Consider the following 14,463-nt stretch of genomic DNA (forward strand, 5'->3'; position numbering starts at 1 on the left):
ATAATTAATAAGAAAATCTCACCTTTATGTTTAAATACTTTTATGTAAAGAAAATGATACATATCTTAATGTAATAGTTTTTCCCTTTTTGTTCTGGGTTGTTCTTGGAGGTTTCAAAAGTTATGAATCAAATACTGTATTTTTCACACTATAAGATGCTCCAGATCATAAGACCTACCATTGGGGAGGAAAACAAGAAAAATATATCTGCCTCCGCCTCCCAGCAATTTGCCTCCTTGCAGCAAATAGCAAGATCAGCTTCAGCACAGGCTGATTTAGTATGAGCAGCTGATTGGCAGTTTGATCTGTCTCCCAGAATATCACTGATTTGCTGTTCCAGGCTTCAGGGATCGCAGCCACCCATTGCCACTGCCTGCCCCTGCTGCCTGCAATGGGCCGAAAATGAGACACGCATAGGCCGAAAACAGGACATGTGGAGGTGGTGATAGTCCCCTCAGCCTGGAACAGCTGATTAGCAACATTCCGGGAGGCTGATCCATCTGCCAATCAGCTACTCGTGCTAAATCAGGCTATGCTGAAGTTGACCAGGCTGCTTGCTATTTGCTGCAAGGAGGCAAATTGCTGGTGGCAGAGGCTGAAGGGTTGGGGTTGGGGGATGGGGGGGGGGGGGCTTTGGCAACATTCGTTCTATAAGACACACAGACATTTCCACCCACTTTTTTGGGAGGGAGGGAGTGTGTCTTATAGACCGAAAAATATGGCAATTAATGTGTATCTCCAGTTTGCTTTGCTGTATACATTTCTGGATTCAATTCATATATTCTGTTTAGAAAATCAATGATATATTTTTTCTGACTGCTGACTGAATATCTATAACTAAGCACCAGAAAGATAAACACATGTAACTGGAGCTCTGGTTTCAGAACATTTGGCACACTGCCATAGAAGAGAAACTGCCTTACATTCTTTGCTTCATGCTTGTCAAGCTTTCTTTAATATATGATCTGATTTTACTCTTTTTGTTGATCAAGGGAACTGTGACTGATTTATGTCATAATGATTTGTTCTTTTTATTTTTTACCTCCTTGCAGAGAAATTGGAGAGTAAGGGATTACAAGAGAATAAACAGTCACACAATGGGGACTATACATAAGAAGCAATGCACTTGCACTGGTAGCTCTTGCACACTCTAATTTCAGCTAGTAAGCATGGTCTCAGTCAGTTCAACAAGTTGACAGATTCAATCGTGGCTGCTTTTATATAAATTTTTTGAATAAACCAAGAAAAGCAACTTTGTATCTGAGAAAAGACAAAGTAAAGGGCCAAAGCATCTAAAATAAATGAAGGAATGTAAATTTGTTTACACTACTTGTATACCAAAATCCTCTTTAGAGGATCAGCTCTGGCTATCCTTCCTGCTAAAATGTAATATGTGGCTAACCAAGTGTAGGTCTTTTCAGTAGTAGTCTTCTGACGCAGTAAAGTCAACCCAACTGAGGTACACCCAGCATTATCTTCATTGGCTTGTCTGTGTTTGTTAAAGGCTCTTTATTTATCCCAGGCATTTTAAAGGTCCTGCTGTGCATATTTTTTAAATCCTGTAATATATTTTTTTTAAAAATCTATAATTTTTGCTGTTACTGCTTTGTCAGGCATGCTTTTGTCAACAATTTTAACTCTTTGGAAGTACCTTCTATTTGAACAGTTTTAATTTGGCTATAAATTGCTTTTAAATAAAAATATATAAAAAGAAACAACCTTTATTCTAACTTCCTCTTCTACTTAGATTGATGCATCCTCTCAAATTTGTTTGCTACAATGTAGGTTGTCTTTTCTGCTGTTATAGAACAATCCTCCCTCAGAACATTTAACTGTTTGCTCTATTAAAAGCTTTTTCTATCTCTTCCTGGGCTGATTTAATTCAATGGTTTATCTCTCCCTATAGGAAGCAATATTAGTTTTTGAACTAAGGAAGAAAAACATTTTATTTTTTTGAAGTTTATGCAAACAGGATGACAGATAAAGAATCCCAGAGCTAAAAGAGCTTTTGGAAATCTACTCTCTAGATATAAGCAGACAACTGCTGACAGATGGCTGTCACATTGTTGCTTAAATATATGTAGCAAAGTAAAGTATATAACTGCTTGAGGCATTTACCCCAAATGTTTTATTCTTAGAAATGAAGGATATTTTTTTCTGCTCATCTTTCTTCTTGAAATAACATGACTCTCATATTGTAAAAATAGCTTACATTTTCAATATTCCCAGAGAAAACATGAATACGTTTTCCAGAGTTAAAAACATACCTGGGCCAGTATTTTGTAAAGAGGCTCAAGAACAAATTCCACAAAGCTTCGCTGGGAACTACTTGTTGGTGCTTTTTTAGTGAATTTTCTCCTAGAAAGTACAAAATTATACATAACTGAACATGCATGAAAAATTCTATTCTGGTGTTGTACCAAGATCCTTAGGAATACTGTAGCCATGTATCAAAGTAACTGGGGAAAAAACTCAAAAATGCTCTCATTTTATTTTCCCAACCATACCACTCAGAGTAATAGTTACAATTGTTTAGTTTGGCACAGCAATCAAACAGGACAAGCACAGATATATGACTGCAGAAAAAACAATTGCAATCAGCCTGCCTTCCATTGAGGATATGTATACTGCACAAACGAGAAAGAGAAGTATCTACAGACCCCTCACATCCTGGGCATAATCTATTTCAACTTCTCCTCTCAGGATGCCACCATAAAACACAGCATGCCAAAGCACCCAATTTTCCCCCTGTGCCATTACTCTGCTGAACACTTAATTCCCACAGCACTGTCTCATTTCTCATCTTTCCTATTATCTTCTCCTATTAGGTTCTTGTGACTTATTATTGTTTTGTAACTTATGGTTAATTATTATAACTATAATTATGACCTATGACCTGATGTTTATATGTACACTATGGGCTTATGCACCAGAGATAAATTCTTTGTGTGTCTGATCATACTTGGCCAATAAAGAATTCAATTTTATTTTCCATTCTAATATTCCACCTCAATTCTGCATGGATGTGCAGTCACAGAGGAGAAAATCCCTTGCTCCCCTCTCACAGACCAAGATATCCATTCACCCTATTTACTCACCATGTCAACAAAAATACCACAAACTATCTCTTGCCGATTGTTTCTACCTTTTGGTGTTGTACCAATATGCTTAGGAACATTCTAGCCATGCCTTAAAGTAACTGGAAAGCAAAACTCAACAATGCCCCCATTTTATTCTCCAATTCAGTCTACCAAAAGAAATACATTCTATCATGTCCGTTAAGGACAGCTGACTGACAGGGCCCAGATGACAACCTTTTTTTACGATGGCACCCAGCCTCTAGAATATCATCTCCCAGAGATCAGATTGTCCTGGTCCCTATTGGCCTTGAAGAGGTGGTTTTGCACTCAAGCCTGGGGCACAGGTGTGTAACAGAATCCAGTTCTTGGTTCTGTTGATCAATAAAAAAAAAATTCTGAGCTTCTGTATTTTATCTTTTTTATATGTTTTTAATTTTTTAATATTGTTCATTGGGCAAGCATATAAATCTAATAAAATAGATAATAAAAAATAGTTGCTCCTTACGTCTTGGGGTTGAAATAGATATCTCCCCACAGTCGCTTAGCAAACTCCTGGTAATTGATGTCTCCTATAACAAGCAGAAAGAAGTGGAATATCATTTCAGTTCTAACAATCAGTGCAATAGCCAATTTCCAATAGTTTTTCCTCTGTTCCACTCTAATGTAATGAGAAAATGAGCAGAACTTAATGAGGAGCTGCAATGAAAATAGACATGCTGTTGCTTGAGGAGGAAAATTCTGAAGATACTATAGAATCTAAATTCTTCTTTTGAATAGCTATTTTGAAATTTCCTCCTCAGTAAGCAATTGGGTAATTTACAAAAAGTTGCAACCCTTCATGATGCATGTTACACCAGACCAGTGTTTCTCAACCTTGGCGACTTTAAGTTCTGTTGACGACTTTAAGTTCTGTTGACAGAATTCCCCGGGGAATTCTGGGAGTTGAAGTCCATAGGACTTAAAGTCGCCAAAGTTGAGAAACACTGCACCAGACCATATTTCGCTCTTCTGGTCTTAATGAAGGAAGCAACCTGGGATTAGAAGCCTGTGTGCTGTCTATATTTTAAAGCATCCCATTTGAATCTTATTTTACTAATGGCCCTTCTCTTCCCATCACAACTTGAGATACAGTATTCACTGAAACAGGATATAGCACACATGTATTACAACTCCAAATATAAGGCTGCTTACTGATTAAAAGTGGGAGACTGAAAATTGGGTCTGGATGGCAAGTGAAGAAACAAAGTGAGACCCTTTGAGACCACTGAGACCATTTGCACCACTCAGGTGACCCTGATAAATCTCCAGGTGACCTTAACGACTCGCTAAAAGAATGTAAATGAGCAGCTGTCTGCAAGGAGTATAAAGCCTTCCATTCCCCAACACCCAGTCAAAGCTGAAACAGCTTCTTGGATAAGAATCGAAATGTCTTCAAACAAAAAGCAGAAAGTCTGGTTGCCTCTTGAAAAAGCACCATTGGGGCAACCATTACCTGGAAGGATGACTGAGAATCTCCAGACACTGAACAAACTGGGAGGATGCTAAAGTGATTTAATAAATAAGAAAAAAAAGAGAAGAGTGCAATAGACCAATATACATAGCTGCAGAAGATCAGAATAGTCCAAGAGCTTGTATTTGTATATGCTCATATCATGTAAATATATATCATGAATGTGTAATGGGTAAATTCCTTTCAAGAATACTTAAATGAGGTTATGACAAAGGCAAGATAGAAGTTCTTATTCAATAACGGTTCTTTAGCTCTTAGGTGTTCTTACTTAAGATGCATAGAGTTAAGGGAAAAAAGATAAAAAATAAAATCACAGACACACAAGGAAACATCCTTCAAAAGCTATCTGGAAATTTTAATATACTATTACTTTGTAATCAATTGAACTCCAATTTGAAAAATCTCCTAAATCTTTGCTCAGCAGCTTTTGGAACTTGTTTTTCACTTCAAAAGATGGACAGGTGGACAGCTAGTTAAAAGATTCTTAACAAAATAGCAAGACCTTCTAGTAAATTTTAGTAGAGATGACCCTCTTAGAACATGCTGCCCACTAAGCGATGAACACTGTTTTGCAGGGAGATCACTGTGAAGAACGTAGGCCCCAACCTTTAAAATCTACACATGCTAAACTTTTTGACTCTGGGAAAGTATACAAGGATCATTTATTTATTCAAGTAAAGTTTTCCTTAGGAATTATGATTGGAACAGCAGACAAGCCTGATTCCTAACTCTGCCACTTTCAAGCTATACAGCTCTTATCAGTGGAAAGCCTCTACTGCTGGACTTGTTTGAGTGTGATGTAACATATGCAACTGGTAAATCTAAATACATATAGACAATCCATACATCAACATTGAAAAAATAACATATAACGAACACTTGGACAAAGAACATATGGATTTTGCATTTGGATTAGCCTTTTAGATAAGAGGAGGTCTTAACATAGTTGACAGAGTTATTTTGTCCAATGCTTACCATACATGTCAGCATATATCTTGGCAAAGGAACCCAGTGTGAAACAAATGCTATACTGAGAGCTGGCAAAACAGACATTGCCCAGAAGAGGTGAAAGAATCAGGTTCTCATCTGTGGAATACATGCTGAAAACAAGAAAATATACTATCAAACAACTTCATCAAGAGAAACAGTAAGATCATAAAATAAACATGAACCCACATTAAAGCTTTTGCCAAAATCTTTTTGTTTTGAATTAATTAATGTCAAGTTGTTAACTAAAAGTTTTATTCAATGAATCTGAAATGTAAGAGCACGCTTACAGCAATAAGAAGTAAAATTATATGAGCATACAATGAATTACATTCTAGGTGTAATTTTAAAATAATTTTGTTTTTTAAAAAAACACCAATTATTTTAAAATGGAATCTTCCCAAATTCAACATTTAAAATATTTGATGTTTAAGGAAGTCTGATGTTCTGAACTGATAGCTGTATTAAATGCTGAGGCAGTGGGATTCAAGCATATCTGTTATAAGCAGTGTCATTTCTGTACCTGATTAAGCCATTGACTTCATCCACTATGTGCCGCAGCTTATAATAGGCATCAGTAGGTGGCAGCTTCAGTTCTAATATCAGTCGATCAATCTTGTTAATACACACTGTCACTGCCAATCTTTCCTGTACTGCATGCTTGATTAACCGCTCAGTGTTCAGCATGACCTAAAGTGAGACATAACAGATAAGGGCATCAGGTAAGGCTTGAAGAATAAAACAGTGAATCTTATCTGGTGGAGGAACAGCCTACATAACAAGCATGCTCAACTGTAAGCTTGTCCGTTTGATCTATGTATCTACCAATCTAATACAAATATTAAAATGAAAATGTTTATTGCAACAATGACTTTTCACAAAATAAATATCTATACCACATAAAATATCAGCCAATAACAGTTGCTAATTGTAGTGCATTATATTTTATAGTACACTGACACTTAAGCCTATGGAAACACAGAGAAAAAAGTTAGAAAAGATGCCATTATCAAAAAAAAAAAAAAAAGATATTTGTATAACCTTTTCTATTTCTGCACTGGAAAATGTTTACCCTTGGATAAAACCTCATGTTTAACAGATCGAACTACCAATTCAAATGACTCAAAAAGAAGAGGAGGAAACACAGTGGGGTATGTAGTCTGTAGCCTTTCCTTGAAATTGTGAGAATAGAGATTTTAGAAACCATCTTGAAGCTCAAATGCCGGATTGCTTTAAAAATTCCATGTAAATTTTAATAATACAACTCAAATGTTTCCAGCCTTTCTTGCCTCAAGATTCTCTTAGCATCTTAGTCATTTTTGTATAGTGCCCTAAGTCAAAATTGTGAACCACTACATTTCAATCTGAAAGTTTACAATCCTGTGGCACTCTTATGAGTTCACTGCAATGCCCCAGTATACTGTTATACAGTTTGGAACTGTGAATGTAACCTGTTTCTTTTCCTGATCTGAATATATATTTGAAACAATAACTCTCCTTCTCCTTTTCATTTTATATAATCATTTAGCCTGGAAACATCCTTCTTTCAGAATTTGAGGGGGGAAATTGCTGTTCTTCCTTTCTGTCTAGACCAGTGATGGCGAACCTTTTTTGGCTCGCATGCCACAAGTGGGGGGAGCGCAGGGGGGTCGAGTGCGGGCGTGCCGCACCCATAATGCAACGTGCGACACCCCCCAGTGCGCATGCGTGCACAACGCGCGACACCCGCCCCATTTTTACATTTTTTTTGCCCTCCCCAGGCTCCAGGGGCTTTATAGGAGCCTGGGGAGGGCGAAAAGAGCCTCCCCCGACCCCCCGGAGACTTCAGGGACTGCCCGGAGGCTTCCCCGAAGCCTTCGGAGCGCTCAAAACCACCCTCCGAGCAAACCACAAGTGACTTCCGGGTTGCTCAGAGGGTAGTTCCAATCGCTCCGAAGGCGTCAGGGAAGACTCGGAGGATCCCCGAAGCCTTCGGAGCGCTTAAAACCGCCCTCCGAGCAAACCTCAGAGGGTCGTTTCAATCGCTCCGAAGGCGTCAGGGAAGACTCGGAGGATCCCCGAAGCCTTCGGAGCGCTTAAAACCGCCCTCCAAGCAAACCTCGGAGGGTCGTTTTAATCACTCCAAAGGCGTCAGGGAAGCCTCTGGACGGTCCCTGAAGCCCTCGGAACGCCCAAAACGACCCTCCGAGCAACCCAGAAGTCACTTCCGGGTTGCTCGGAGGGTGGTTCCAAGCGTTCCGAAGGCTTCAGCGACTGTCCCTGAAGCCTCTGGGGGGGCGGGGAGGCTCTTTTCGCCCTCCCCAGGCTCCGATAAAGCCTCTGGAGCCTGGGGAAGGCGAAAAATAGCTTTTAAAAAGGTGAACTCAGCTGGCCAGCGCGCGCATGCGCGCTGGCCAGCTGACAGGGCAGCGCCTTGCGTGCCCTCACAAATGGCTCCGCGTGCCACTTGTGGGTCTAGACACATCACGGGTCTAGACAATCTGTGTACAGGTAGTCCCCAATAGTTCATCTACAACATCAAAGGTCAAAGTTACAACATGACTGAAAATATGACATGACAATTTTTCATATTTATAACCATTATAACATTCCCATGATCACATGATCAGTGACCAAAATTCAGATGCTTGACATCTGACGCATACTTATGACAGCTGCAATATCCCAGGGTCATATGATCGCCTTTTGTGACCTTCTGACAAGCAAAGGCAATGAGAAAGCCTGATTCACTTAACAAACATGTTACTACCTTAACAATTCACTTAACAACTGCAGCAAAAAAGATGGTAAAATGGGGAAAAACCTACTTAACAAGTATCTCACTTAGCAACAGAAATATTGGGCCAAATTGAGGTCAGTTGAGGACTACCTGTACTTGTTTATCTGCAATACTGTGTCTTTTTCCAGTGGGGAAAAAAACTAGACTAAGACAGTACACACACTCACCCCCTCAGCTGCATCAATGAAAAGTACCACACCATCAGAAATGCGAAGACCTGCTGTGACCTCATCAGAGAAGTTTACATGACCTTTAGGAGTAAAAAAAAAACAAAAAAAAAACCACAATTACAAAATAACAAATCAGTACATTTTTTCCCTTAGGAAATAACGTTAATTAGAACATGAGAAATCAGTCTATTGTGCTTCAAAGTGATGAAGGCAACACTGCTTTTTTGTAACAGTCCCATTGCTTTGGAATGGCCTCCTACTAGAAATCAATCTCACCTTTTTCTTAAAAACTATTTTAGGAAACTATTAAAAACCAAATTATTTCAGCAAACATATAATCTTGGCAATTTAATTTCTTGAGTTATTTTTATTACAACATTGTACTCATCTATTTATTGTAATTTTTGTGTTTTCTATGTAAATGTTTGTCATTTCACTGTAGCCCACCAAGACTTGTTTGGATATGGCTGATACGAAACCAGTAATTAATTAAATAAATACAGAACTTCAAGAGATGCAGATGTCAAGGACTGCATGCCATTAAGTACAAAAAACTTTGTTATATGCAAATATACCACCATTTTAAGATTCTTTTTTTAAATATAGGTAAAAATTTATTAGGCCAAATTTCTGTTGTCTTTTAGGTCTCTTGATTATTCATCTTACCAGGTGTATCCATGATATTGAAGAGAAATGATTTGCCCTTGGTGTCTGGGAGGACAGCGGTCACTGGTGTGCTTTTAATCCCAACACCCCTCTGAAATGAAAACAAGATCATGATAGGGATGGAAATAACTCTTTAATTTGAAACTGAGGACCACAAATTTAGGATACAGGATAGCAAGAATCAGCAAAATTCTACATATTTCTAGGAATACTGAACATTCCTAGAATTCTAGGCACTGAACATTAAATTAGAGATCTGTTGTGTGGTATTTGACAACATGAAACCCCTTGAGCACCAAGGTAGATAATATTATGAGAACTTGGAACCTTTCATCTAGATTTTGTATTATAGGTAAGAATAAGAATAAATTTCCCATAATTTCCTTATATTTATCCATTCTAGGTCAGATCAGATTCCTCTTTCCTAAGGAAAATCAACATAAAAGTAAAGAAAAGAACAACCAAAATAATGTTGAATTACAATATCTTCCTTCCTGGAAAAGCTAAACATTTGAAATTTTTAAATTTAAGGAAAAAAGGAAAGCAGAAGATAAAAATAGAAATGTAGTGATTTATACATGGAAAGGGAGAAAAGGAAGATGTTTACTTGTAGAATTCATTGTCAGAAGCTTCTGTTGAGATAAATGGAAGCACTTTCTTATGTAATATTTGTATAAAGAAAATATTAAAAGTGGATTGGAATAGGGAACCTACAGGATTTAAGATATTGCTGAAACAAAATTCGCATCAGTCTTAGTTTGCATACCTATACTAGAATTAGAATTACTGGGAATTATATTCCAATAACAACTGAAAACCTACCTGTTCCTTATTCCATACATTAGTTTTAGATTTAGGACCATTAAAGCAATAAGGGTTTTTATAGGTCACTACAAAAGAAATAGTGAATAAAATTGACATTCTGCCTGAGATAATAGGCTTTCTTGTGCCAGAATTGAAGTAAAACTTATTGTTGTGTGGTTTTATACAGTTTTAATACTTCAAAACATAGTAGGAATATGATGAAAGAATTAATTCAGGACACTGCAAGATGAAAAGAATCAGATACAAAACTTCCAAAAAGGCCATAGTCGGTATATATATACCTAAATATACTTACTTCTTGCTCAGTGAATAGAATGTCTGTATAGCAAAGCTGAGAAAAAAAACAGAAATTCAGACTGGATTAATTGAGGCAGAATATTTTCATCCAGATAGTTAAGTAATAATGAATATTGCTTCCTTTACTTCTGCTTTTCCAATCTGTCCTCAATAAGACACATAAGAGGCAAGTAGTAGTATAGTCTTTATTGTCATGGTACAAAATACACACAACGAAATTGTTTTTAACCTCACTGGTGCAAAATTATAGCGGAAAAGAAAAAAGAAAAAACTAGTCATATGTTTCCGCATATGCATGGAGTGATTGTGGTTGTGTTTAAGAGTCTGACAGCCCAAGGATAGAAACTATTTTTAAAACTATTTGTTCGATTGGCTATGCTTTGAGGTAGAAGTGCGTAGAGACATTGACCAAGGTGTAAACCATCTCTGACTATCTTCCTTAGCAATGAGACCTGGCAATGCCATACAGCAGTGTCAGAGGTCAACCAATGGTTACTTGTACTGAATTGATCACTCTCTGTAGTGCCTTTCTGTCCGCAGCAGTTAAACCAGCGTACCATACTATAATGCAATATGTGAGGACACTTTCTATTGTGGACCGATAAAAAGAGGTCATCAGACGTTGTTCCACCAGATTTATCTCAGAGGTCTCTGTTGTTATGTATGTATTATTATTTTTCATTCTTTAGATTTATAACCTGCTTTTCCTCCAAGAGCTTGAAATATCTTATATGGGGCTCACATTTTATTTCATTCTAAGAGTCTTGGGAAGCTGTGCTATATGAGAGAAGGATCCAAAATGACCATCACATTTCCATGGCAGAAGCTAAACCTAAACTTGTGACTTCCTTGCACAAAAATTCCAAGAAAACTATCTGGATTATAATGGATTATGTAATTGGAAGACTAATCACTTTTAGATCCTTACAGTACCATGTACCTACTTCCCATAAAAAACGAAATGGTTTCATGGAACTTACATCTTGGTCATATCGCTTCCTGATCTCAGGATGTGTCTGTTCAATCAGGCAATCCACAAAACAAGTCTAAAGGCATTAGAAAAAAATAAAGAAATAATGCACCAACTAGTTAAAATACAGTGTTAAGAAGTATAAAGATACAATTCTTTTAGCTCTTTTTACAAATAGAAACAAGATGGCCATGTTCTGAGATAACAACTAAATAGGATGGGAGTGGGGAATGTTAAAAAAGTCAAGATGTTATTGAGACAATCATTTTCATTTTTCTTTATCTGTTTCTCTCACTCAGACACATACACACACATTGTAGACACTCTTGTTCCACATATTTCAGAAATATGTTAAACATTAAAAACTCTTCAGATTTTTCTATTTAAACATACTGTTTATGTCACTAATTTTAAGTTGCTCTCAAATTCCAGAATTATAAGAGTTGAAAGGAGATATTTAGACCATCAAATTCAACAATAGAGGAAGCCAGTTTAAAGTATCTACATTGGTTCATCTGTCTAATAAAAATGAGATTTTCTTAGTAAACGGTTCCTGTTTTTACCAAAAAAAAACACCACCCTTTCATAATGTTCAAAATGTTATAAAAAGCACCATTAAGTTTTTATTAAATTATTTAAAAAACATTCATTTCAAATTAATTTAAAACTTGAAACACCAGAATTAATCCTACGATGATTAATAAAGCTTAGAATGATTTCACAGATCCTTTATTACCATATTTATTAATTTATAAAGTAATTTATTAAATAAACTAGTCAACCCTATGAGTGAACCTTTAAATAGATGCTCACCTTCCCATGGTGTAGGTGTCCACAAAGTGTAACATTCCGGATCAGTTCTGAGTTGTCCATCAAATCTGCAAGAAAACTAAGAGAAAAAGATCAAAGAGAGGAAAAGCTGTTAGTGATTATCATTGCCTAAGGAAAATTTCCTTGCAGATGCACTGGTCTCCCACTTTATCCTTGTCAGAGATGGAAATAATTACAGCCTTATCAATTTTTAAGATACTTTGCAGTTGTGTATTTAAATAGCTTAAATGAATCTCCCAATACTCGAGTGATAAGAATATATTTTAACAAAATCTCTTCACAAAGTGGAAAAGTTCTTCTCAAATTAAGATGTAACAGCAATATTATTGTCCTATTGAACTGAGATGGGAAGAAAGCAAGATAAGCAGCTTTATATTTTCTATATCAATATCAATATCAATGAAAGGTCAATAAAATGTATCTGTCTCTAATAATTGTAACTTATAATTCATGTTGATTATATTCTGCATTTCCTCATCTCTCTTTCAGATTACTGCTCTTTTGCAGCAAACATTGAGAATAAAAACTACTATAGTTCTGATTATAAGTTCTGCAAATAATGATTACTGGCTGATAAACAAAAAATGAGTACAATAAAAAGGGTAGACAATGAATGAGTGCAAGGGTGATTACATAAAAATAGATTAAGGGGTTGACTTAGAAGAATAGTGCATAAACACAAGTGTTATATTATGAACTAAGGCATCTTTAATCAAACTTGCACACTGCATATAAGTTGGGACTACATCTCTCCTAACATAATATAAATTAAGATGGATACTGTAACAGCTAAAAGTTTTAGTGGCCAATTTGTAAAGAAGTTGTGAAGAAAAGAACAGAGATAAGCAAAAACAGTAATAAGGGTTGGAGAGAAAAGAAGAGAGAAAACAAATAAATCCAAAGCTCTACTCACTCCATTTCATATACTGTAACCGGCAATGTTTGCTCCATGAGGGAAAATTTCTTGGTCTTCACTGGTTTAATAATAGGTTCTGTAGGAAAAGAAAGCATTAAAATAATACTGTCTTTAACGGAAAAGCAAGGCATTCCTAAAACATTTATCAATGGGAAGAGATTCAAAAATACATGCCACAAATCTTAAACTAGATTTTTGATTTATGCATGATGGGTAAAAAGGGATTTGTTTTTGTTTAAAAAAAGGCTGGGAATATTTCCCAAGTATCAAATAGTGAATGTACTAATAGCTCGTTAGATAGAACAATATATTTGTCTTAGTTCTTACTGATCTGGCCTAAAATACAGCATGGCAAATCAGTGTTCATATATGTTATTTATGTAAATATCTGAGCTAAATATCTGATAGTACACTCTACAAATATTTTTGGGGACTGCATTGTAGGTACCTTTCAAATAGGGAAGTATCTTTATTTACCAGTTGTGCTGTAATCTATCCTGCCTATCCTAATTATTTCCTCATCACGTTAATACAGTTTTTCACAAACTTAGCAACTTTTAAGATATGTGAACTTCAACTCCCAGAATCTCCCCAGCCAACACATTGGCCGGGTTAATTGGAACAGTTTTTCCCAATCTTGTGTCAATAGGATATGAAAAATTACAACTGTGAGAGCCATTCTGGGGTAGTGGCTAACGTACTGAGCTAGAAATCAAGAGACTATGTGTTGTAGTCCTGCCACAGGCATGAAACCATCGATAACTTTGCACCAGTCACTCTTTCTTAGCCGAACACAATTCACAGGATTTTTGTGGTAGGAAAAATAGTAACAGCATTAGGCATAAATACTATTTTAGCTAATCAAAAATAAAACTAATAAATAAAATAAATAAAATATGATCATTTCCAGGCAGGCTAACTGGATTTATGGCAACTCTACAGAAATCCAATAAAACTGAAATAAGACTTAGAGAAGAGTGTAGCAAGTTGAGCAACGAAGTCTTATCATTTACATTTCTTACCTGTAAGAGGCTGTGTATCTTCTTCCTGCACTATAGTTTCTACTTCGGGACCATATACCTCCTCAGCTGTTGGATAATATTTCTTATCCTCATGTAACACTACATCCATCCCAGGGTGATCATCATCATGGTCTCCCATATCATCGTCATCATCATCATCATCAGGCTGAAACCAAAATAAATTGCCCTCAGTCAACTGTTATCAATGGAGTTCCACTTACAGAATTTAGGGCTGATATCTACATTCAATTATAACTTGCAAACATATGTGCATATTGTATATTTTGTAAAATGCTGCCAAACAAGAAAGTAGCATGTAGCAGCTATTCTTAGAATTAAGGCTAACACTGTTTTCAGGAACAAGATTAACATTAACGGTTAATCTGTTCATTACAGAAACTGAATTACAG

The 14,463-nt window shown here is 36.5% G+C and overlaps 1 protein-coding gene across 1 annotated transcript in view; it reads right to left on the reverse strand.

The window, feature by feature from the left end:
- EFTUD2 (elongation factor Tu GTP binding domain containing 2) overlaps positions 1-14,463 on the reverse strand; it is a 32,700-nt gene that overhangs the window by 16,940 nt on the left and 1,297 nt on the right. The window contains exons 3-13 of the mRNA XM_081932305.1: positions 14,054-14,219; positions 13,029-13,107; positions 12,098-12,173; positions 11,295-11,360; positions 10,313-10,348; positions 9,193-9,283; positions 8,524-8,606; positions 6,101-6,267; positions 5,566-5,690; positions 3,586-3,649; positions 2,268-2,358 (exon numbers count right to left, since the gene is read on the reverse strand). Coding sequence (XP_081788431.1) covers positions 2,268-2,358; positions 3,586-3,649; positions 5,566-5,690; positions 6,101-6,267; positions 8,524-8,606; positions 9,193-9,283; positions 10,313-10,348; positions 11,295-11,360; positions 12,098-12,173; positions 13,029-13,107; positions 14,054-14,219 — 1,044 coding nt within the window. The remainder of the gene's footprint in view (positions 1-2,267; positions 2,359-3,585; positions 3,650-5,565; positions 5,691-6,100; positions 6,268-8,523; positions 8,607-9,192; positions 9,284-10,312; positions 10,349-11,294; positions 11,361-12,097; positions 12,174-13,028; positions 13,108-14,053; positions 14,220-14,463) is intronic.

The sequence above is a fragment of the Natrix helvetica genome, assembly GCF_964273705.1.
Source record: "Natrix helvetica genome assembly, chromosome: Z".
NCBI classification, from domain to species: Eukaryota; Metazoa; Chordata; class Lepidosauria; order Squamata; family Natricidae; genus Natrix; species Natrix helvetica.